Here is a 25,661-nt window from a genome sequence, read left to right as displayed (position 1 = left end):
TATAATTATTTATTGTTTAATTTTTACTTGTGCGTCAAATAAATTATTATTTGTAAAATACTTATGGACATTTTTGTCTTTTACATGAAGTAAAACTACAATAACAATTAAGGTAATGATTCTTTCAATATTACAATTAATTATGAACTTTTATAAAATTTAATGTTTATTAATTATACCTTAAATGGTATCCTTAGTTTAGGGTACTCGTGAACATTCTTCAAAAAGAAAAAAGAGAATATTAATTGGTACCCTTAAAATATTATTTAATGTGTAATTAATAAACATTGAATTTTGTAAGAATTTATACTTATTAAATGAGTTCTAACTTTATTAATTATTAATACAATTTTAATAAATTTTACTTTATTTATGCTGTTTGTTTGTGAAAAAATTAAAGACAATAACAATAATAAAATTGGATTATTTTTAAAAATTCAAGACTATGATAAAAAAAAAAATAAAAGACCAACATAACACTTCTCCCAAAAAAAATTTATAAAATAAAATATCTTCTAAATTATATGAATATGTTAATAAAACAAAAAATTCCTAAGAGTTTGGGCCGATAACTTTGTTGTAACTTTAAAACTCTCAAATAATTTTAAAATATGTATCAGGTCCATAAGCAGTTTATTTTCATAATCTAACATTCGAGTCAGACCAGAGACAATCAAAACCGTACAAGTACCATAACTATGGTTGGTGTTGTTATCCAATTAAAATTGGAATTTGCTTTAGTAATATGTATTTTATAATGTTGTTGTTGTATTACAACAAAATTATTTTGTCATTTTATCAATGTTTAGTAATTTATGAATATAATGTAGTATATCTGTTAAATCTCTTGCAACTTTGTCTATAAATTGAAGTGTTCTTTTTCCTTGAAACATTATAGTTTGTGAAGATTTAGAAAATGATTGATAAAAAAATAAAGATGAAAACTAAGGGTATTTCATTGATGATAATGATGATGATTATGATGAATGTTTCATTTGCGCAAACTGAGTCAACAAAAGTTGGGTATCGTGAAATCGTTTGCAATTGGAAATGTTTTACAGAATGTTCACCTTTAATGATAACTCTTCCTTTTTTTAGGTTATGTGTTAAAAGTTGCTGCAAAAAATGCTGCAAAAGTGATTCCATTGATATCAATATTACTGGTATTTATTTATTCCTTTACAAAATCACTTTCTTTATCATTTTATATATATTCTCTGAAATTTTAATAAATATTCTTTTTAATTAATTTTATTTGGCAGATGCTCGAGATCTTAAGGCTTCTTCGGAGATTTCTTGTGCGCCAGAATGTCATAACAAGAAATGATATCCATTCTTACTGTAACTGAAATTTTTTAATCAATAAATAACAGTTTGTGAACCCTTTTATTATTATTTTTTCATTTTATTATTATTCATTAAATATGTTTTTGTCCCTCAACTTTCAGTTAAAATTAGAATTAGTTTTTTTTTTCGAAACTTGGATCTAACTCAGACCTCTAATTTTAAAAATGTATGAATTTAATCATTTTAATCAATTTTTGTTAAGTTTATTTGACATTTCAAACGCATTTTTTAACTAACATTCAATTAACATTAAGGTGGAATTATGTCAAATAGTATAAACATCTCAAATGTTATCATAAAATGCGTTCGAAACTTCAAATAAACTTAATAAAATTGAGTTAAAAAGACTAAATTTACGTACTTCTAAAGTTGAGGGATTAAATTGGATAAAAATTTTGAAGAGAGATTAATTTTAATTTTTACTAAAAGTTAAGAGACAAAAACATATTTAACATTATTATTATTATTATTTTTATATTTTTGTTGCAACTCAATATACCACATATAAACGAAAATAAATATCCCTGATATTGTTATGAATGGGAACATAAATAAATTTGAAGTATCTCAATTCTATTTAACGTTACTATCTCAAAAATATAATTTTTCATTATTTTTGTTGTCTATTTGTCGATAAATATAATTGAATGCAATTACGTAAATAAACTTATTTATTATATTAAAACCGAAATATTGGTATTTATTCTATTATTTTTAATAAATGTAAAAAATATTCAATTAACAAATAATATTTAAAATGACATGCATTTAATAAACTATTTATTATATGCGTTTAGTGACCTATTCAACATATGATAGTTACGTATGTACCCTTTTGGTTCTTTTATATGTTTTCAAGGATATTTTTTAAAATAAAAAATATAAAATTTTTTTTTATTATAATAAAATAGTCGTATGATTCCACATTTTATCATTTTATTTTTTCCGTATAACATAAATACATCTAAATTATTTTAAAAATATTAAGAGCTATGAATATAACTGAAAAAAAATTAAATATAGTATTCAATAAATAAAGTAAACAAATTTGTGTTTCGTGATATCGGCGCGAGCATTCTAAAGGCGGTAGCTCAGCTTCCAAATCGATGCAGAAGAAAAATAAAAAATAAAAACTGAAAATTTTTTATAATCTCTAAATAAATAATTAAAATAATTTTTATATTAAATTGATCTCCAAATTTGTTATTAATATTAATTATTAGGATTTTAGTTATTAAAAAAATAGTTTTTAAATAATAAATTAATTTTTAACATATATTTGATCACTATTTATTATTTAAGAGTTTTTTTTTAAATGCAGTATAATAAATACGTATAGTAAAGTCTTTATTACATTTATTAGATACGTGTAAATAAAATAAAATTCTAATACCGATTAAAGAAAATTAATAAATATTGAATTTCACAAATATTAATAGTTATTTGTGATATTAAATTAAATGTGAGTAATTTTATTTTATTTAAATGATAGAAATGCACTTACGTGTTACACACCTATTTAATATTTTATTTGATTCTTAACAATAAAAGTTAAAAAATAATTAAATAATTATAAATGTTGCTAAAAGTTAAAATATAATTAAATATAAACTTTTTTAAATTAACCAATAATGTTAAATATCTAAAAAGTAAAAAAAATAATAATTAAAATATCAATTAAAATTTTTATTGGATTTTCTTTAATTTTTGGATGATCTTATCTTAACAAAATATTTTGTATTATAAAAACAAACAAAATTTAAATATTTGAAATTATTAATTATAAATAGAAAAAGTTAACAATATGTAAGAGGTATTTTTTTCTTACTTTTTAATAAAAAATTTAAAAATTTGTTTTGTTTCATAGAGTTATTGTTTAAAAATTTTAAAAAATATTTTTATTTTTATAAAATCTCTTATATGCATTAATATGATTTTAATTAATAAAGTTAATTATTTTGACTTTTAACGTAAAAATGATGAAATTAATACATATCAGCTATTGTATAACCGGTGCCTATTGTATAACCGGTGCCTAAAGGCATTGACTCCATAACATAATATGATAAATTCAATACATTAAATGCATGTAATAAATATTATATTTATTACTTTCTTAAGGTTGATAAGGTAATTCAAATCACATTATTTAATTATATTTTAAATTTATATAACAAGTTTTATGAAGAAAAAAATTTATTTTCTAAACCATATCCCTAACACAAAATAAACATTTGAAATTTATAAAATATCTGTTAATAAAAAGAATAAAATATCTTTTTAACACTTAATGGTCTTTCGATAAAAGCTTAAAATGTGAAAATGTTTGAAAAATATAGTTTTTAATTTTTTCAAAAAACAAAAATGTCTTTAAAATTTCTAGTTATTTAGTTTATATTTTAACTATTTTTTTATAAATTTTTTAAATATTTAACACTATTTTTTGTTGTTTTTTTATTAATTTAATTTTTTTTATGTTTAATTATATTTTAATTTTGAACGATATTAAATTGTGATTATTTTATTATTTTTAACTTTAATTGATATGCATCAAATAAAATATTAAATACAATTATATAATATTTATGAATAATTTATCCTTTAAATAAAATAAAATTTGATTAATGATTATTAGGTCATAATTTATTTAATATAATAATTAATTATAATTTTTTATAAAGTTTGATGTATATTAATTATTCTGTATCTTTTAATTTATTGGTTAGCATAACCCTTTCAAATTTATTATATTAATAAGTTGTTTTAAAGTCGTTTATTTTAACATTTTTTTTAGTTTATTTTATCTTTATACTATTCTTTGTGTTTTGATAACTATTTTTATTAATTTTTATTAGTGTAGACAAAAAACGTTAGCAACTATAACAAAAGAAAAAAGAGAGGGTACAATATATTAAATACATGCATTAAATTCACTTTGTTTTTATTACTCCTCCATTTATTTTTATTAATCTTTAAATATTTTTTTTTTGAATGTATAAGAAATTATCGATTGAAATAAAATACTTATGAAGTGTAAATTATTTAAAAATTTGAATATATATGAGAGTGTAATTGATAAAAGAGTAGTCTATGTGCTATTAAACTTTTACAATCGACGAATAAAAAATCTGACGCTTTAAAAAGATTTGAAGGACGATAAATAGTACTTCTTTAATCCTTTTTATCTGTTTTAATTATCGGAAAAAAAATTATCTCTATTTTTAGAATTTTAATAATATATTTATTATTTTTTTCTATCATAACATTAGATTTTAATTTTTTAAATGATTTACAAATATTTATTATGAAATATAGAAAGATAAATTGATAAATATGAAATTCTATTACTGTTTTATTAGAACAAAAATATTTACATCATGTCTTGATTTTTAAAAAAGTTATGTATATTGGAGGACAAAATAAATCAATTCTTTTCCTGAAAATATAGGTGGAGATGGATATTTTTAGAAAGAAATAATATCAATGAAATATGAATCTCACCTAGACATAAGAAATTGACATCATTCATAATCCAAAGCCTTAAAGTTTATAGTTCTTTGTTTGACTCTCTCATTTTTACTTAAATGTGAAACTTAAACTTAAATTTCAAGAATAAAAAAAATAAATAATCTAATTCAAAATTAATAATACTTTAAAACAAAAAAAATTTAAGTCTTGAAACCGTGTAGTTGTCTTCTTATTTATAATCTCTAAAATTTTACATCATATATCTCTAAACCTAAGAATATTATAATAGGTGTCAAAAGAAATATAATAATTATAAGATATATGTGACATCATTTTTAATAGATTATACTACTAAATAAAGTTTCACACAGTTATAATAATGAGAAGCACTCAGATGAACATAAAACGTAGGAGAGGTAACTGTTACAGTCATCTAGAAGTGTACAGTGAAAACAAATTTAGGCATACTACTATGTCATACACAACATAAGAGAAAGTTCACAGTCATGCAAAAGAAAAGCTCCTAGAGCTAGGGATTACAAGGGGCACTAGGGCCATAGACTGCTCCTGAGAGTCACACAACAAATTCCCTTAAGCTGCACCACTGCTACCACCAGGCCTACTCCCAGAGTTTCCTCCATCTGCTCCCACCAAGGGTGATCATCGCAAAAGAGAAAAACACAACAGGAACATAAACAGAAAATGCAAGGGTAAGCTAGTGCAATTTAATCATATTATGATACAACGGACAAGTGCTTAAACATTCCTTAACATGCTACACCACAAACACAGGGCATCATATTGTAGGAAACAAGCAGGACACTATGACTCAATTATCCGGATAAATATATTAGGATTGGATTCACTGGACGCTTGCACTTGTGGTGGCCTCTACTGCTCTGCAGAGCCATTGCCAATGGGTTTCACCCTACCACACACAAGGTTAGCCTTTAAGCGTCTAAGGCCATTATCCTGCCATAGACTAGGGCCTCCCGCTACTCTCACCACTTGGGTCAGTTTGCTCTACATGAGACTCACTGACCCTTTAGAGTTTCGGGATGCGGTCCTTACTTGAATCCATATCTCAATATACATACTACACGCCACCATGAAGTCTCCCCACGAGACTCATGGAATTACGCCTATATGACACCAATCTCATGTTTCATATCTCATAACCACCACTTGTTATCCCGACATTCATTTCTCATGCACATTCTCAACCAACCAAACAAAGTTTCATATATTACTCATGCTACCAAACAAATTTCAGTGCATACAACTCATACAACTCATGGAATCACACCAAAATCTTGCATGTTCGAGATAATTAGCCACACCCAAGGTAAACAGGAATCCAAAAACATAAAACTACACTATTCTCGCCCGGGGCTAGAAGCCCTCGCCTAAGCTGCAGCGACTGTCTCGCTTAAGCTAGGCCTTCTCGCCTAGGCGAGACCTGGAACAGTGGCACTCTGCGAGCATCTCGCTTGGGCGAGACCAGCTCGCCTGGGCGAGATCACCCTTCGCCCCAAATCAAATCCTTCGCCTGGACGAGGACGCAAACAGAGCACATCAGGTTCTTCTTCGAGAACTCGCTTGGGCGAGGTACTCTCGCCTGAGCGAGACAACGCATTGCTCAAAGACAAGGGCCTTTCGCTTGGGCGAGTTGCTCGAGTAGAACCTGGGTGAGTCTCAGGCGCTCTCACCTAGGCGAGACGAGCTCGCCTGCGGCGAGATCGACAGTTCTCGCCACTGTCCCCACACATGCAGCAAAGTAACAGTTCAATCCAACACCCAAAAACACATGCACCCAGTTTCAATCAATTACACATACTTCTCAAGCTTATAAACATGCAACAAACCAAAAAGACACCCAAAAACAGCTTTGAACGGTTAAATCTAGCTTCCCTTACCTCTGTTTTGAACACCAAACACAACAGACCCTAACTAAGGGAATACCTCTGCTCCAGAAATGCGAGTAACGAGCTGAAACGTGATTACCAGGATAAAACGAGGTAAATACATGGAACCCTAACCAACCAACATGCTCAAACAGTGAAAGGAGGGAAAAGAAGACCAAAGGCTCTAGAGTTTGACTTACCAGGAAGTACAGGGTCGATTTTGTTAGCTCAGGGTGGAAGAAGATTGTGCCCTAGCAGAGCACCTAGCAGCAGACAGGAGAGGGGAAGGAGTTGTTTCTGAAAAGGTGACAAACGAAAATGAGAAGGTTGAGTGAGGTATTGTGGTTCTACTGTAGGACTGGCCTTGGGCCTACAAAGAGGCCAGGCCCAACTCATAAAACTGAAAAAGGGGCTTACAATATATATTCTTTTATATCATAAGAATATGTTAATAAAACACAAACTTTCTAAGAGTCTTGAACCAACAATTTTGTTGAATCTTTAAAAATTTCTAATAAATTCAAAATAGACATCACATGCGTTTGGGTGGTCCAGAGACAATTTATCAATATTTAGATTTGAGCCTCAAACAAGTACCATAATTACGGAAGGTGTTGTTTTACAATTAAAATTGAAACTTTGTTGCTTTAGTAATTTATATTCTACAATGTTGTTATTATTTTTGTGTTTTTTTATGAATGTTTAGTAATTTATAAATCTATTATATAATTTATTTTTCTTTTACCTACGAATTTTTTTGTCAAAGTCAGTTATGTTTATCTATCAAATTTTTGTAGATAATCACCCATGAATTTTTACTTTATTCACAATCAATTTTCGTAGATAATAGATAATTTTTTGTAAATAATAGTCAATTTTCTTATAGTGTACAGTATTTCTGTTACATCTCTTTCAATTTTATTCTGCGCCTATAAATTGATATGCTTTTTTCTTGAAACAATACAGTTTGTGAAGGTTTGGATAGAAAAATAAAGATGAAAACTAAGGGAGTTTCAATAATGATGATGATTATGTTGGGTTTGATAGGAAGTGATTACAATGAAGTTGAGTCAAAAAATGTATCTAATGATGTTAATTGCAAAGGGAATTGTGTATTTGACTGTTTTCCTTTAGTGCCACTTCCTACTTTATATTTGTTATGTGTTCAAGATTGCTGCAAAAAATGCTGCAAAAAACATTATAAAGCCTCAAATTGCAATTCAATTTGTATCTTAAGCAACTCCATTGATATCAATACTGGTATTTATTTATTCCTTTACAAAATCATTTTATAGATATTCTCTGAAATTTTAATAAATATTCTTTTTAATTAATTCTATTTGCAGATACTCGAGATCTTAAGGCTTCTGTGGTGAATTCTGGTTTGCAAGAATCTGAGAAGAAGAAAAGATTTCCATGATTGCTGTAATGGAAAATTTTTAATCAATAAATAACTGTTTGTGAACACTTTTACTATTATTTCCTTCATTTTATTATTGTTTTTATATTGTTGGTGCAACTCAATAAACACATATCAACGAAGATAAACAATCGCGGATAAATAAATTTGAAGTATCTCTATTCTATATTTAACGTTACTATAAATTTTTTTTATATTTTTTGATAAATATAACTGAATGTAATTACGCAAATATACTTATTTATTATATTCCAACAGTAATATTGGTATTTGTTCTATTATTTTTAATGTGTAAAAATCGTCCATAAAAAATAATGTTAAAAATATTATATGCATTTAATGAATTATTTATTGTACGCGTTTAGTGACGTATTTAATATACGATATTTACGCATGTACCCTTTTGGTTTCTTTATATGTTTTTAAGGATATTCTTTAAAAATAAAAAATATATTTATTATAATAAAATAGTTGTATAATTTCATATTTTATATTTTATCTTTCCGTAAAACATAATAAAAACATGTAAATTATTTTTATAAAAGGATAATATTATAATATTTTAATAATAAAATGTCAAGCTATGTAAAGTTTCTAAAGAAATTTTATTTTTTATAAAACTTCTCTTAATCTTCTTTTTTTAATTTTGACTCCAATCTTTATTTGTTTGAAAACAAAATATCATATATCATTTTTGATTAGGAGTTTTTCGAAACCATTTGAACAAAGAGTTGAATAGAGTAAGCTTTTATTTTGTTCTTATTTTAGACAATTTAGCCTTTGGGTTGCATGTGAGTCTAGGGTGATGCATGTGACTTAAGGTGACTCTTAGTAAACCTCTGTTGCTCTATGATCATGATGTTATGCTTAAAATTATAATTGGGGTTTTGATTGGTTGTTTAGATGATTTTTTGTTGTTTAGAGTTCTAGGGAGCAGTAGTGTGAGAAAGGAGAGATTGACGTGAACACTTTTTGATGTAAAATATTCTACATCCAATAGAAAAATAATGATGAAATGAACACTTTTTGAACTTTACAATTTTTTGTGTTATTATCAAAGGAATATTTTGATAAAGTTGAATAAGAGTTGACAAACAAATAAGCCAAACTTAGGACAAGGATTGGACCACTCTAAAAGAAGATTGAGTGGTACGTGTTCAAATGCATTAAAGTAAAAGTTCATCATTCGCTTAAGTACCCTTAAACCTGTACAACTCAAAAATCTTCTCCTGAGTGCTCCCCATCAGATGCCTACCACTAAAAACAAAGACTTGTTCAAAAAGTACCACTAAACCACCACCATTTCATCCCCAAAGATGAAATCATAAGTCAAAAGAGTGTGTGGACATTTTCTTTTTTAGTAGGAATGAAGAGAGAACTTATGATTGTAAATATGAAAGAAAATTTATGTCGATTACATCCTAAACCGACGTAAATATTGAAATTAACTTCTATTGGGATTGAATCTAACGTTAAATTTCTAATTAGTTACAAAAATATCACTGCATGTTTTTACGTAAATTTTTGCATTACCTGATGTGAAAGTTGTGGCGTAAATATGTGATTTTGTGTTAATAAGAACCAACTTAACGAGAATATAAAAAATATATCCTAGGATCATATAGTTTTGGAATACACATGCATTAGTTTGGCATGTATATCATATATATTATTTTAATTTCATCTTTTGAAATAATTGTACTAATATATTAAGTTATATGCTTTTGAACATTAATCATGGAATCTCTCATTTTAGTATTGTGTAATTAAAAATAAGATGTTACAAATATAATTGAAAAAAATAATAAATTTGATATTCAAATTCTCTCCCTATTATATATATATATATATATATATATATATATATATATATATATATATATATATATATATATATATATATATTGATATATATATATATATTGACAACTTCCCGGTTAACTTAGTTAAACTATATTCAAATGAAGTAAAACCATACAAAACTTGTGTATATTTGAGAACAAAATAAGTGTGATTTTTTTCTTCTGAAAATACAGGTGGAGGTGATATTAGTGCAGAGAAAACTCTCATATAGTACTCTTCTAGTCAAGAGTTGAATATTCTAAATTGAAGTTGAGAGAGTTGAAAAAAAAAATGACTGATTCAAAACTATTAATACTTTAAATCAGAAAATCAAGTCCTTAAGTCTTGAAATTGTCTTCTTATTTATAGACTCTAAAATTTTACATCATGTATTCCTAAGTCCAACATTATAATAGTTAACAAAAAATATAATAATTATAAGATAAAATATAATTTAAATCATAAGAATATATTAATAAGAGTCTTGGATCCAATAACTAATTTTATTGTATCTTTAAAACTCTCCAATAAATTTAAAATAAATATTACATGTGTTTGGGTGGTCTATAGACAATTTATTAATATTTGGATTTGGATAGTACTCCACACAATCGAAATTGTACAAGTTCCTTAACTTTTGTTTGTGTTTTTTATGCATGTTTAATAATTTATGAATATATTATAGTATTTCTGCTAAATCTCTTTCAACTTTATTCTGTGTCTATAAATTGATATATATGTCTTTTTTCTTGAAACATTATAGTTTGTGAAGGTTTAGAAAAAGATTGATAGAAAAATAAAGATGAAAACAAAGGGAGTTTCAATGATGATGATGATGTTTATGTTGGTTTTGATAGGAAGTGATTGCAATGGTTCATTTGAGTCAAAAAATGTGTCAAATGAAGCCAATAATTGCACTGCGAAATGTGTATTTGAATGTTTTCCTTTAATAGGACTTCCTACTTTCTATTTGTTATGTGTCAAAGGTTGCTGCAAAAAATGTTGCAGAAAACATTATAAAGGCTCAAATTGCAATTCAATTTGTGTCTTAAGCAACAACTCCATTCATATCAACAAAACTGGTATTTATTTATTCCTTTACAAAATCATTTTATAGATATTCTCTGAAATTTTAATAAATATTCTTTTTAATTAATTTTATTTGCAGATACTCGAGATCTCAAGGCTTCTGTGGTGAATTCTGGTTTGCAAGAATCTGAGAAGAAGAAAAGATTTCCATGATTGCTGTAATGGATATTTTTTAATCAATAAATAACTGTTTGTGAACACTTTTACTATTATTTCCTTCATTTTATTATTATCTTTATGTTGTTGTTGTAACTCAATAAACCACGTATCAAAGAAAATAAATAATCACTGATATTGTTATGAATGTGAACGTAAATAAATTTGAAGTATCTCAATTCTATTTAACGTTACTATAATTTTTTATTTTTTTATATTTGTTGATAAATATAATTAAACGTAATTACGGAAATATACTTATTTATTATATTAAAACAGTAATATTAGTATTTGTTCTATTATTCTTAATAAGTGTAAAAGTCGTCAACTAGAAAATAATGTTTAAAATATTGTATGCATTTAATGAACTATTTATTATACGCGTTTAGTGACGTATTCAATAAATGATATTTACGCATGTACCCTTTTGGTTTTTATATGTTTTCAAGGATATTTTTTAAGAATAAAAAAATATAATAAGAGAGTTGTGTAATCCTATATTTTATCATTTTATTTCTTCCCATAACATAATAAATAGATGTGAATTATCTATTTAGTTAGTTCAGTTGAGTTTGGTCTCCTAATTATATTTGGATTCAATTTAGTCTTTTAATTTTTAAAACGATTTAAATTAAGATAAAATAAAGTAGAATGCTAAGATTGTGAAGTTGATGTTGCTTTCTTTGTTCCTTTATGCTACCTAGATATACCAATTTCCTTCCTTGCCTTTATCCCAACACCAAATAAAAGTTTTTGTTGATGTTTGCATGTTTTTGAAAACTCTTCTCTTGAAATGAAAAGTAAAATCAAATTGTGTGCAATCAGGAGTAGAAGAAGGACTAACAGAAGAAGGACTAACACACACCCTTGTACACTAATGTGCTAGGATTGGTTCCTTTGATTGATTTACCAAAACCTTTTGACATGGTTGTTAGTGTCTCATAAAACATGTGTAGTAATTCTTGCACGCACTTCTATTGCACTATCCTTCAAGAGTTTCATAAACATTACATCAATATACAAGAAAAAAAACTCTAGACTAGAGTCTAAAGAAAAGTTAGATCATGCAACCAAAGAAAAGAAAGCTCCCAACAAGAGTGGAAAGATGAGTAACTAAATGGTTAAGAACCTCAAACGTATAACTAGACACAAATACCAATTGAAATATAAGAAATAAACTTTTAGTTTTTTTTTATCAACAAAGAATAAAATTAAATTAAAGAGAGCGCTTGAGGGGTGCTCTAACCCTTTAACAAAACATTTTGCACATATTGATGTACTAGGTTGGCATCATAGCTCCACCAAACAAAAAATTGTTCCAAAACCAAATTTTTAGGTATTTACTAGTGACGCTTGTCCAATATATAACTTCCTCATGTTCTACAAGTCATTTTTGTAGTATTTTAACATGTTGCACATGATAGACTGAATTTATTATCTCATGTTTGCTTTTCATGAAAAAATACTAAAGAAAGTGAAGGGTTTATTCAAACAACAAATATCTAGGTCAATTATTCAATCAAATGATATTGAGCACGCTTCATATCTTTTCTTAAAAAACAAGTATATTACTTTTTTGCAAAAAAATGTACTCAATTTCATATATAGCAATTCCATCAATATCTCTCTTGATAGTTAGGGTAGTTGGGGGAAAGAGTCCACATAAATCAGAAAAACTAAAATATACTAATGGTTAAAATATTAATTTTCGAATGTCATATCTATTAACAAAAATGTAATAGTAAAATTATTTCGATATTTGTTAATACTAAATTGATCTAACCACCGTTTTCCCTAAATTATTTCTATAAAATGTAATATCAATTTAGTATTTTTGCCAATATTTATATAAAAGCAATGCATTGAACTAACTTTAGTTTTATAATTTTTTTTTTCAATTTAATTCCCTCTCGCTTGAAAGTAACAAGCCCCACCCTAGAATCCAAATGTAGGAGAATAGGGTATAGCATGTTATACTATGTACGGAATGACATTATATATAGAGAAATGAAAAGTGGGATTTGCATGTGCTTCAATGTGAATTCACCACAAACAACAAAATCTTTATATTAAGATAAGAATCTTTCGTACCCATATGTGTTGATAATTTAGAATATGTACCATCATATGATTCTGTATTAAGAATATCATACCTTACAATTTAAAACCTTAGTTCCATATGCATGCACATCTTGAATTTTTAACTTCATTCATCAAGAAAGTTTTTAATCCTAAAAACTAGTTCAAGTCGGTTCGTATCATCTCATTTTAGGTGTTTTATTTTGTCAAGACAACTTTTTTTTTTTATATAACAATATATATATTTATTATTTATTAAAAAAAAAATTTTACATTAGCTTCATAAAATAATCAAATGTAGAAACAAAATAAGTAAATAATTTAATTTGGGAACGAAAATATATTTAACTTTTAATTATAGCAGGAGTTACGATTTTAGATATTTAATTTAATTTTGTTCTTTTATATAATTTAATTTATATATTTAACAAACAATAAACCAAAACCGAGGGTGAGTTCATCGAAATCAATTGGAGATATAAAAATGTGGTCTTAGGGCTTTTTAATTTGTCACTGCAAAAGCATAAAACACTTTCTTTTTGAATTCCACGTGCTGATTCTCTTATTGAAGTCTTTTATATACGTAATAATAAATTAATAATAATATTGCATGCATGTTGGTACTTTTAACTGTCAACAACTTGAACTTTGAATAACTATAGCAAGATAATTTCGTGTCTCACATTCCATTAACAGAGTCGGAATTATATATATACCACGTTACATGAAAAATAATAGACTAAAATTAATGTATTATGAAAGTGCTTTGTAAAATATTATATCTGAGATTACTATATCTATGATTGATAATTAATTTAAAAACTTGAATATTATATATTTTGAAAATACAACTGAAAAATAACACAGAAAAATGAGTAGATAATTCGAATTCGATAAAAGCAAGATTGAATGAAGCATGCACAACCTAAAAGATAGTTCAATTTTTCTTTAAAACAAGAAAAAGTTGAATTTTGTCCCTGTATTTTGTTTGGAGCAGATGACGTTTATCTAACAGTTGTTTGGTTAGGCGTTGAAACATTTGATGTGTGGCTTGATTCCCAAATTGTGTGATGAAAATTGGTTCCATTGCAGCCCTAACATGAAGTATCCATTCAGGTATTACCTGCTCCATGCTCTTTAACCATGGTGCTGGATCTGTTAGCTCCATTCTTTCAATGCTAAACCTTCCATTCTTTTCTATAACCTTTCTCATCTCCTCTGGACTTGGTGCATAGTAAGGAAAATTGAAGGAATCAACTTCAGACTCATCAAATAGCCCCTATCAAAAAAAAAAAAAAGAGTAACATTAGGGTTAATTAGTTTTTTTCCCGACCCGATCCAAGTCGGTCTGTCAGCATTGCTAGTGTCAGGTCTATAGAGGGGGTTTCATTAGGAGATACAATATTAATGAGACCTGAGTTCAACCACATAAGACATTGACACCACTCTCAACCCAAAACCTTAAGACAATGGGTTTATGGATCTTTATCCTTATATAATGTTCTACTTTCTCATTTCTAGTCAATGTAAGACTTAGACTTACATTTAGATTCCTAACAGCTAGGAACAACAACCATATTTTCTAGGTATTGTTTGCTTTGTAGCGTGAAGCTACTCTACAATTTTGTCCTTAAAAAACACCTCCAAAGGGTGGATAGAGATTTAAACTGCGTTTGACCTCAACTTTTAAGTAATGTGAGACTTATTGAGTATACCAGAATAATTTTATGTTATTATATTATTATATACCGACATGCATGCAGCACATGGAAGCAAGAAATGAAAGAGCATGGTTTAAGAATTTATGATGTGATTATAACATACCTCCTTGGAAAGCTCCATGAGGATAGATCCCATACAATCAAACAACATACCATTGATGATGTGAGAATAAGGCATGCCATTGGGAACACCTTGCATGACTATGACCAACATGCCACCTGGCACAAGTTCCACAGCCCTAGCATCCAAGAAGTTCCCTGCATCCCTAGCAAATTGAGTTGCATATGCATCAACCACTTCCTCGGAAGCACTTGTGTAGTGAATTCTACCTTTGTTCCATGCAGGGTCGTTCAACTCTTGCACGACTTCAGGTGACTTTGAAAGAAAGTGCAGGGCGTAAGTTGAATATGCAAAATGAATGGATGATTGAGGGAACAAGCGATTGTAGAAAGAACCAGGAACCCCACATGCAAAAAAGTTTCTATCTTGAGGCAAAGAGGTGAAAAGGGTGTTGAAATCGTTGGATGGTAGATCGTTGAAGAAGACATGAAATTCTGGGTTTGTTTCGGTGTTTGGACACTGGCTTTTGTGCTTGTGTTTCATTGCTTCAAGCACCTTGTGTGCATTCACGAAGGTGTTTGGACCAGTCGCACACCCAAAATCCGCCACACGAATAATCATGTTTGAAGCAGAAGCTAGCTTTTTCACATCCAGCTTCTTCTGGATTTCTTCTTCAATCTTACTCTCTTCAACACTTGAACTTCGTTTCTACAAGAAAATTGTGTTTAGAATTACATAATTTTTCAACATTTGCTATATCAGTTGCTTGTAAGATTAAATTTTCATATGTAGAATGATTTACATAATTGTGTAGTGAATTAACCTATATATATATATATATATATATATATATATATATATATATATATATATATATATATATATATATATATATTATTCTGAATATTTTAATAATTTAAATGGAGATGGAGATACGACGGAGATATGTATATTTCTATACACATTTTTATACTTAATTGAAAAAGTCGAGATTTTTCATATTCAAACTTATACCCAATCAATGTAGGGATTCTCCGTCAAAACAGGAACGCGTTCAAACAATACCTACGTATACGAGTTTATTTGTCAATCTCTAATTATACATATGATTTGTGTACATGGAAGAAATGAGATGGAAATTTTAATTAAATATTTAATAAAGAGAATATGCGATTACCAAGTTGTGTCCCTTTGGTCCAAAACTTTTATAAAAGTTGCTGGAAACATGTTGGTAATAAAATATTTTATCTGCTTCAAGTTCCGATAATTAGTTAGCAATTAAAATGCTTTTATCAATTTAGAAACAACCATTTGACAATTTAATTATGGCGATTTTATGCGTTGGGAAATCTGGGATCTGTCCCAATTGAATGGTGAGAAAATTGACAATAGCAATGAATTAAATTTTGAGAAGTGTAAATTAAAAATAGGAATTCAAAACTAATTTTGTTTGTGTTTTTCCTTGAAAGAATTAATTAAAAACATTAATATCATTGTTTCTGTTCATTTGTCAATCGAACTGAAATGCATATTTACTTTTTAGAATTAAGATAAACTAATCAGTGAGGATGGAAAGTATAAACCCTAAAAAGTAGATTCAAAGGTTAGAACAAAAACAAGAAATAATTGGTGTTTCTTTTATAAAAAGGACAATTAGGGATGCCAACTGCAATTAACTAATAATTAATTACCATGCTCATTAATTAAGCTCAACTTGATAAAGAAAATCTTAACAGTGACATGAAAAATACATAAAATAGTAATAATTAGTCTTCATCTATGATGCACATATATGATAAGTGTATCGGTTACGACATTATATGATATGTTGATACACTAATTCTGAAAATAATAAGACACGACATGTGATATATGCATATTGAAAAATATACAATTTCTTTTAAAAATATGAGGAATATATGATTATTCTTGAGTGAATCCAAATTAAAATCAAATATATAAAATATTTTCAGCATAAAAATTTATAAATATTAACATCATAAAAACACTACTGATTTATATATTAGATACTTTATTAATAAAATATTCTAAAATATCAAACGGATATGTGTCAAACACAAATATATAAAACAAATTAAAGTATCGATACGTTTTCTTACACAGTTCTAATGTTAAATTCCACCACCTATATTAATCTGAATCCCAAAAGGAAAACAACATAGTAGACAAATTACTTTCTCATAAACCTTATATAGTTCAATGGAAAATTATATTTTACACAAAATATCTCACACAACACTCTTTTTTCAAAGCTTCCTCACAAAATCAAGTGTAAAATAAAAGGAAAATATACTCCAAAAGCTTTTAAAAAGTTCTTCTTTGTGGTATTTGCCTTCCAAGTTTCAAATTCAAAACTAAAGGGTAACAATAACTTCAAAGTTTAAATGCATTAATTGGTATTCATATATAATAACTCTTCAATATGAACACACACATATATGAACCTTGAAAACAATGTGAGATCTATGTACTTAGAATATTCCATAGCTCTTCCAACTTAAAAAATTTAGAATCTCCCAAAAACTTTGTAACTTTTGATGTGTGTACCTGAAAGTAGGAATTTTTGGAGTAGCTGAATGTGCCACTTCCCCCATTTGGTGGTAATGTGTTGATCACCATTTTCACTTTGTCATCTCCAAAAATTTGGTGTGATTGATGATCCATTGTGAAGAACTCTGCCATTGCATTCATCTATGGAAGAGTTTATATAGAACTAAGCATGCATTAATGTAATGTGATGAAGTTTATTTACCTTTTTATCCTTTCATGGTTTTCTGAGGAAGTTCAGATTCGTTTTCGAAGATAAATTAAAGTATAGAGAGGTATAATATAACATATCAACCCTTTGGGACCATTTGTGCCATCATGATTCATGACCTTGCCTTCGAATAATATAACACATCACTATTCAACAATATTGAAACTTCATATCAATTGTTATTGAAAATGCTAATTCAGAAAAAAAAAATATTTATTCTTGGAGATGTATTGTCAACTAAAAATAAACTCAAATAATAATAATAATATAAGTAGGATATATGAATTTTATCTTACAATCTACTTTTATAAGTTTAACTAAATATTGTTGGGTTCATGTATATATATTTTCATATGGGTTATGGATATAGTCATTGAGAGGTTGTGGTTCTATATAGTTATATTATAATCTACTTTTATAAGTTTAACTTTGTCTATTATATCCAAGGTGGGACTTTTGACTCATACTTGGACTATTCTCAACTATCTTCCCTCAATGGTGAGTTCCTTGTTTTTTTCTTTTTTTCATATTGTATATTTATATTTCCTTTCAGGTGTATGAGTGATCCCTTTTTTATTGTGGTTATGCGGTCAGTCACTTCAGTGACCCCTTTTTGTGTTATGGTCATGCAGTCAGTCATTCTGAACCATCGATTCTGATACCACTGTTGGGTTATATATATATTTTTTTTCATATGGGTTATGGTTATAGTCATTTATACAAATACAAATTTTCATTTCACATATAATTTTAGAAATTAAAAACATATTTAACATTTTTGTAGATATTACTTGTTAATATGTTCTTTTATTACTAATAAAAATATAATAAATCATAAATAAACGTAGAGATGCTGCCCTGGAAGCAGGAGTGCATTTGATGATAAAGAAACAAAATGGAAAGATGCTTAGTTTAAGGAAGCAGCTCAAAAGAACAGTGAAATGCTGAGTTTAAGGAAGCATTTTAATATGTTCATTAAACATCACGCTTCGATACTCGTAACTTTTGAATAGTAAAAAACCTAACCCATTCACCAATCACACATTTTTTTTCTTTATAATTGATTAAAAATATACATATAAATGTTGATTGGTGATGATGGGTAATATATATATTAACTAAAAAGGAAGTCTTGCCTTTAATTAATGAGAATAAATAAAGTATGAAGCACTAATTACAAATTTCACGTTACCAAAGAAAGGAATCCACATTATTGTAATTCTATAAATAGCGGGTTTTGTACTGTTCACGTTAAAAAGCATATGCAAGGCAGAACTTTTAGGTCATAATATAGGTCATCCTGTCCTACACATAGCCAAGGAATAATATATAGTGTGGGTGTTGGGTAACCCCTTTTTTTTTCTTTTTACAAAAGGTAAAAAAAATATTTTTTATAGGAGTTTCTTGACTTTTAGTAAATTTTGGAATTAGTTTATTTTAAAATTTTGGACCAATTTAGTTCTTCATTTCTCGAAATACGTGAATTTAGTCCTTTTAATCAAATTTTGTTAAGTTTACTTGATGTTTCTTTCGTATTTCAGATTGTATTTTGAGTTGTTTATACGGTTTAACATATTTTTACTTTAATGTTAAGTCAAATACTATTATGAAATGCACTTGAAATGTTAAATAAACTTAACAAAATTTGATTAAAATGACTAAATCTACGTATTTCAAGAGATGAAAGACTAAGTTAATTTAAAGTTTCGAAATAGACTAATTTCGAAATTCACTGAAAGTTAAAGGACAAAAACATATTTAACATTTTTTATAATTATTTGATAAAATTATTTGTATGTTATGTATCTTTAAATAATTTTTATCCCTGGGTCTTTATTTAACTTTTTTAGGCTTTATATATAAGATTAAATATTTATTCAATATAATGAATATGACATGCTTTATTTTTAATATAATAAAAGAACTACAATATAACAGTTCTAGCTTCATTAATTAACAAACTTAAAGTTTTTGTATTAAATAATTTTTTTTTATTGTATTAAAAATAAAAAAATTTAACTATAGATAGTATAATTGAAAAAGAATAAGAGTTGTTATATATAAAAATTAAAATATTAAAATAACATCTATCGACATTAACAAAAATAATACATAAATATATAAAGAATGGTTCAACTAAACAAAGTTCAAATAAAATTAAAAAGAAAATCAATTTTATATTAAAGTTGTAATTTTTTTAATTATTCTAAAAGTAAAATATATTAATATTTATTGTATTGAACTAATTATTTATTTTATATTATTTGACTTCAGGCTGTAAAGTCAAAATATAAAAAAAAAATTGTTATATATAAAAATTAAAATATTAAAATTATATTTGTGGATATGTTAAAATGAATTACTTAAGTATGCTCCAAAAACAAAGTGAATGAAGCTGATATTACGCAAAAAGTTTTCGTCAAGAGTTTTTCTTTTCTTTTTCACCTTAGTAAGTAACCCTTCTCATAACTCTTTCCACAACTAACATAAGTGTAAGATTAATCGTTCATACTCAAGCAATATCTACATATATTCCATAAAACCTACGTTCATAGTTGTAATCAGTACCCAGAAATATGGAGTTATCAATTCAGATGCAACCCACTCAATCTGTATGCAGAAGAGTAGCTTCTGTTGGAGACTTTTTCCTTCTTGATTTGGAGAAGTTGAGGGTAAACACACCATGGGAAACTCAGAAAATGATCCCTTTTCATCCCTTCGTTGTAGGAACCCCAGTAACTTGGATGATAAGTAACATGGTACCAAGCAGAAGCTTTTGCATATGCATCATCATCATCACCACTTCCAGAATCCTCATTGAACCAGGACCGAGCCTCTTTCCTTAGGGACCTCACAGCCATGGTGATTGCTTCTGCATCCCTCCTTTTGTTGAAGGATTTTGACAGTTTCATGATATTACCGCTCAGGATTTCAGCTTCAGTTTTGATCCCATAGTAGTCCATAAGATTCCCCAACTTGTAGTCATAATTGGTTTTGTGATAGAAAGCATCATCAACATAATCCATAAAGCCATCAACTTCCATGTCAGTGTCATAAGACCTTCTCGCCACCTCCAGAGTGAAGGATGAAATAGAGTCACCACCACCACCACCACCATCACTTGATGAAATTGTTTCTTTAACTTCCCTGTAGAGCTTTCCTATTACATTCGGCGATTTGTAGGTGACTTTGTCAAACTTCTCCATGAAGTCAGGATATTCTTTGACATACAATTCACGAGGAATAACAGCAGGAACACCAGTTTTTGGAAAGTCAACTGCTGTTGAAAACAACTTTGCAAGCTCAAGACATTCTTTAGACATGGCCTTTTCTGGTTTTCTGTCAGCAAAGACAGTGTGTGCATTGGCAATTATTCCCAAACTGTCATTCACAATGTAATTGGTGAAGTACTCTTGAACATCCTGCACAACAAAAACAGTCACAAACTTCTATTCTATCCACAATTTTATGCTGCAAGACAAAACAAATACAAGAAGAAAGGAACCTAACACAATACATAATAAAAAATTGGCTATGGATGTGAAGCTTTGAGAATGATACCTCAATTGTCACACCTCTAAGCAGCTCTGTAGTTGGGGAAGGAGTATAATCCATTGGTTGGATTTGACTGGAAGGAATCAATTCAGGGTCCCAACAAACAAAGTAGATATCTCCATCCAGATCACTTCCCGAACATTCATTTGGGTGAGGTCTAATATGAAAAAATCAGTTATCAGAGTGTTGAAAAACTAATAGAAATAGAAATATTTAAGCATATTTATTACCTTGGTCCTTTTTGAGGGAAAACTACACAGTCCACCATGTGGTACAAGGCTGGCACATCCACAGCTTGACAAACACGCACATCACCAGGATGCAAGCAAGGGTTTTTGGCCACTACCACCTTACCATTAACCATATAACTTTTTGGCAAATCATAGGAATAAGAATCATCAGATAGATTCTGCAGCCTATTGCTAGAAAACTGCACAAATACTTGACCATATTCCAGGGTACAAGTTTCATCTAAACATCCCATCATTGCTCTTCCTTTAGGAATTTGAGTCGCAATTCCAACAGTTTTGATGCTCTAAACATTTGCAGCATCATTGAAAGGAAGGGTTCCTTATTAGGCTTGTAGCCACAAATGAGCATCTCCTTCAGAACATTGGTGATCTCCCCAGAAGACATCAAGTCCAGAACTTCCTGTGCCTTCAATGAATCTGTTAGTATAGTGTTCAGTTGATCCACAGCTTCTCTTTGTTTTTTCTCAAAAACATCATCCCTGATGCCAAGAGTGGATAACAGAGTAATTAACTGCCGATTCAGATAACAAGGCTGAAACTTACTACGACCCAAAACATCTAACTTGGTGTTATCTGAATCATACTTCCGCATGCTATTCCTCAGTGATAACATAAAACCTGATGTTGGATCAACAGCTACAACTCCTTTGTAACCACCGTAACGAATCTGAAAAGCAGATGGAGTGCAATCATAGCCACATTTTTTAGCCACACTCTTGGCAAATTCAAGAGATATTTTCCCAATACCATCAGAGAAGACATATTCCTTTCCATCAGAAATCCTCTTCACATCCGGAATAATTTCAATTTCATACCAAGGGACGCTTAGAGTTTCGGTAGATGAACCAAAAGATTGTCCCAGCCTAGCAGCATATTTTGCAATATTCCTAATCTTGCTAAAATCTCCCATCCAACTCCTTATGGATGCGGCAGTGTATCTCCCCGTAGGAGCAAACATCCAGAGAGAGTTTTCCCGCAACTGACTTGATGAGAATGCCAAAAATTCAAACCTCTTATCGCCAATAACAATGCCATTTTTAAGGATGTCAAGAATTCTTTTGTACAGGTTAGTTTTCTTGTTCTGTGCACGGGATGATAAATCAATTGAAAACAGTTTATCCAACTCCTCATCAACAAATGAAACACGTATGAAGTTATCCAAATGCTCATGGAAATGACGGAGAACACGATTTGATACGTTAATCTCTGGACCACAAAAGTAAACTTTGCAAGGTGTGATCTGAACCCTGCGAACATACACCAACCCTGTATCCAAAGATATTGCAGGCGACCGAGGAGGACGATTCTTTGAATTTGATTGAAGGTACCTTTTGTACTGATCAGCCAACCACTTTGCGGGATCATAACAAAATTCCTTAGAGTAGTACAATTTTTCCAAGGAATTTTCAACAAAGTCAAGCGGCATTCTGCGTGGATCAAGCAAGCGATAGAAGTCACCATTGAGTGCAGTTCCAGCAAGACATACGTGCTGAACCAATGAATTGACCTTAAACAATATGTCAAATGGTATTTCAACACCTTGAGGAGCAACAATGGGGACAAGACCCCGATTTTGAGAAAAGGGAACCCCTGCCTGTAATGTGTATTGCCTCTCACTCTGCTCGTAATAAGCAAATATATCTTTGAAATTTGGTAAATTCTGGGCACTAGGAAGCTCCACACATATGGCAGAGGACTGCCCAATACAACTACCCGTAGTGAAATCTGTTGTTCTTGTCCATTGCTCTTCAGGGACATCTTTGTAGTAGTTGTACAAAGGATTCTCATATATATTGCAAAATTCTTCAGGGACATCTTTCTCAAATATCCGGGGAGCACCAAGTAACTAGCAATTGAAGCAAAATGAACATACCCATCAATAAGTTCACTAAGAAATCAAATTTGTCTTAAGCTAATAAAAAAGCAAATTTGACTACCTGAATAAGGAGATAAGGTGCAATTTTATCCCGTGGTCGAAGCAGCTCAACCTTCCAAATGTTCTCGTATGAAAGATGAAGTTTGTATTGCACAGAGTCATGCCAAATTTTCAACTCCACTTTGCTCTTTCCACTCCCAAAACTTAAACTGACATCTTGCATTCTCTCCAAAACAGCAAACCCTCCTTTAGAGATCTGGCAGCCAAAATAAACTTTCACACCTTCCAAACTAGCATTCACACCTAGGTTTGGATCAATATCCCTTTCCATTACCCGAGCTTTTAAATAAGCGCTTCCATACAGCAATGCTCTTGAAACGTAATTAGCCCTCGATATCATAGATTCAGCAAGGTCTTCTGTGGTGAATTGAATAATAGCGAATGCTCTTGGAGCCGCACCTTTGCCATGTCTTACTTTCATAGTTTGGATAGTTCCTTCACCAGTTAAAGCCTCCACAAATATCCTCACATCATGCGCTGTAACAGAAATAGGAAATCCATACAACTCAATTGTTTTACCCATCCTAGATGCAAACTCCTTTGCCTTACCTGGACAGAAGAAAGGAAAAATTTAGAGTATGAAAGAGCAATGTCACATATTTGTATTAACAAGGATAAAGCAGTGAAAGATTCCGGATGTTATTGAAGTACATATACATGACACTATATGTTTAATGCACATATACACAAAATTTGTTAAATTTATGACCTCTACATCTGCAACAACTTAATGCTTCCCTATGATTGAAGTATCTCTAAATGACTAAACATAAGTTATATGTAAGAAATTTTCAGACAGTTCTTTATTGTATGTGATTATTCAAATATTCATTGCACATAAATCTGAAGAAAGAGTTCAAAACTAATGATTAAGATTGAAATCCTGCGTACTCTCAGAAGGAAAGTGGAAGTTCAAAATGTATCCTCCTTAACCAGAATTTAACCCAGAATGTTAAGAAAGTAACTTCAATATGCAAAAAGCCCTTACAGACAAACCATAGTCAGGAAAACATATGTATGATGTCATACAATGAAAAATGATGTCCATATAGATACCATATTGCATTCTTGAAGTCACTGAGTTTCCTAAAAAGGAACAGAACTCTTTTGCTTTAATTCTTAAATATGCAAAGAGTTCATATAGAACAACCATGTTCGGTAAAACGTTTCAGGAAATTGATATAACGAAACCTTTCACGCAATTTTCTTTACATTTTTCTTACTTTCTCACGGCATTACTTATGACAAAACTATAAATTTTTTTTTTCTCTTAACGTTTCCTTTTCCTCTTCAGAACCCGATCTTCCTTCCAACCAAAATACACCGAAAATTCATTCAGAAAAATATATCACCTTAGAAACTAACAAAGAAAGAAAAACCCATGAAAGTGGCTTAAACATAAAACCCATTAGGTTGTTTCAGAAAAACTATCTCCACCACTTGGAACACCATCAGAACCGCTATAATATTTTGGTATAAAATCCAACAAATATGTTGTTCTCCATTTTTCTTAAACTAAAAGACAAAAAAAACAGATAAATAAAACCTTACTATCAAACATGTCTTGGAAGAAGACCCAAAAAGCGAAAACAAAGAAAGAAATAAACAACAACAAAAATGCAACATCTTGTTAAAGAAAAACAAAAAGTTCTTCCACACTCAACACCATCAAGACATTCTCAGTGTGCAATGCATATCCTCACACTTCTTCATGAAACCATGAGAACATAACTTACTATCAAAGACAAGATAAAGTATAAGTAAGCATGATCAAGAACCCTCCCACGAGAAGGAGCAAAAGAATGAAGATTCTGAAACTGACCCACTAATGAAGACCGAAGGTATCAGCAATTAGAGACAAACTTAGAGTGAGAAAAGAGACGTCAAAGTCAAGCCACCAACAACAACACAGGCACTGCAATGGACACTCCTTGAAGAGTGGACTGAGTAAAGGAATTTATATAGATTTTCTTCAAATACACTTTTGGAATGATTACAAATGCTTGGATTGTAACAGTGTGGAATTTAGGTAGTTCAAAAAACACAAAGATCT

General features: G+C 29.1%; 2 protein-coding genes and 3 long non-coding RNA genes across 6 annotated transcripts; 2 read left to right on the top strand and 3 right to left on the bottom strand.

The window, feature by feature from the left end:
- Nucleotides 1-5,186: 5,186 nt before the first annotated feature.
- On the bottom strand, nt 5,187-7,094 carry LOC146884016 (uncharacterized). The gene is made up of 2 exons (XR_014983996.1): nt 6,920-7,094; nt 5,187-5,456 (listed from the first exon to the last, which is right to left on the bottom strand). It is a non-coding gene; the product is annotated as an uncharacterized LOC146884016 (long non-coding RNA).
- A 564-nt stretch (nt 7,095-7,658) lies between these two features.
- LOC146884015 (uncharacterized) lies at nt 7,659-8,186 on the top strand. The gene is made up of 2 exons (XR_014984037.1): nt 7,659-7,979; nt 8,066-8,186. It is a non-coding gene; the product is annotated as an uncharacterized LOC146884015 (long non-coding RNA).
- Nucleotides 8,187-10,632: 2,446 nt separating this feature from the next.
- LOC146884014 (uncharacterized) lies at nt 10,633-11,270 on the top strand. The gene is made up of 2 exons (XR_014984027.1): nt 10,633-11,063; nt 11,150-11,270. It is a non-coding gene; the product is annotated as an uncharacterized LOC146884014 (long non-coding RNA).
- Nucleotides 11,271-14,177: 2,907 nt separating this feature from the next.
- On the bottom strand, nt 14,178-17,776 carry LOC114195352 (S-adenosyl-L-methionine-dependent methyltransferases superfamily protein). Its single transcript, XM_028085783.2, has 3 exons — nt 17,656-17,776; nt 15,130-15,795; nt 14,178-14,584 (listed from the first exon to the last, which is right to left on the bottom strand). The coding sequence occupies exons 1-3, from the start codon at nt 17,770-17,772 to the stop codon at nt 14,243-14,245; spliced, it is 1,125 nt and encodes a 374-aa protein (XP_027941584.2). The 5' UTR covers nt 17,773-17,776; the 3' UTR covers nt 14,178-14,242.
- Nucleotides 17,777-20,225: 2,449 nt separating this feature from the next.
- Nucleotides 20,226-25,603, bottom strand: LOC114193529 (RNA-dependent RNA polymerase 1-like). 2 transcript variants are annotated; one of them, XM_085665394.1, is made up of 5 exons: nt 25,431-25,581; nt 23,610-24,157; nt 21,652-23,518; nt 21,428-21,578; nt 20,226-21,288 (listed from the first exon to the last, which is right to left on the bottom strand). In XM_085665394.1, exons 3-5 carry the CDS (start codon nt 21,906-21,908, stop codon nt 20,452-20,454), a joined length of 1,245 nt encoding a protein of 414 aa, XP_085521520.1. In that variant the 5' UTR covers nt 21,909-23,518; nt 23,610-24,157; nt 25,431-25,581; the 3' UTR covers nt 20,226-20,451. The 2 variants fall into 2 exon arrangements, with proteins under 2 accessions (XP_085521520.1, XP_085521521.1); XM_085665395.1 differs by lacking the exon at nt 20,226-21,288 and having other exon boundaries at nt 21,439-21,578; nt 25,431-25,603.
- Nucleotides 25,604-25,661: the final 58 nt, after the last annotated feature.

This window comes from Vigna unguiculata, chromosome 8, assembly GCF_037176805.1.
Source record: "Vigna unguiculata cultivar grain cowpea cultivar isolate G323 ecotype 2 chromosome 8, ASM3717680v1, whole genome shotgun sequence".
Classification (NCBI taxonomy): Eukaryota; Viridiplantae; Streptophyta; class Magnoliopsida; order Fabales; family Fabaceae; genus Vigna; species Vigna unguiculata.
Note: the sequence above shows the minus strand (reverse complement) of the source record. Positions and strands in the feature narration are given on the sequence as shown.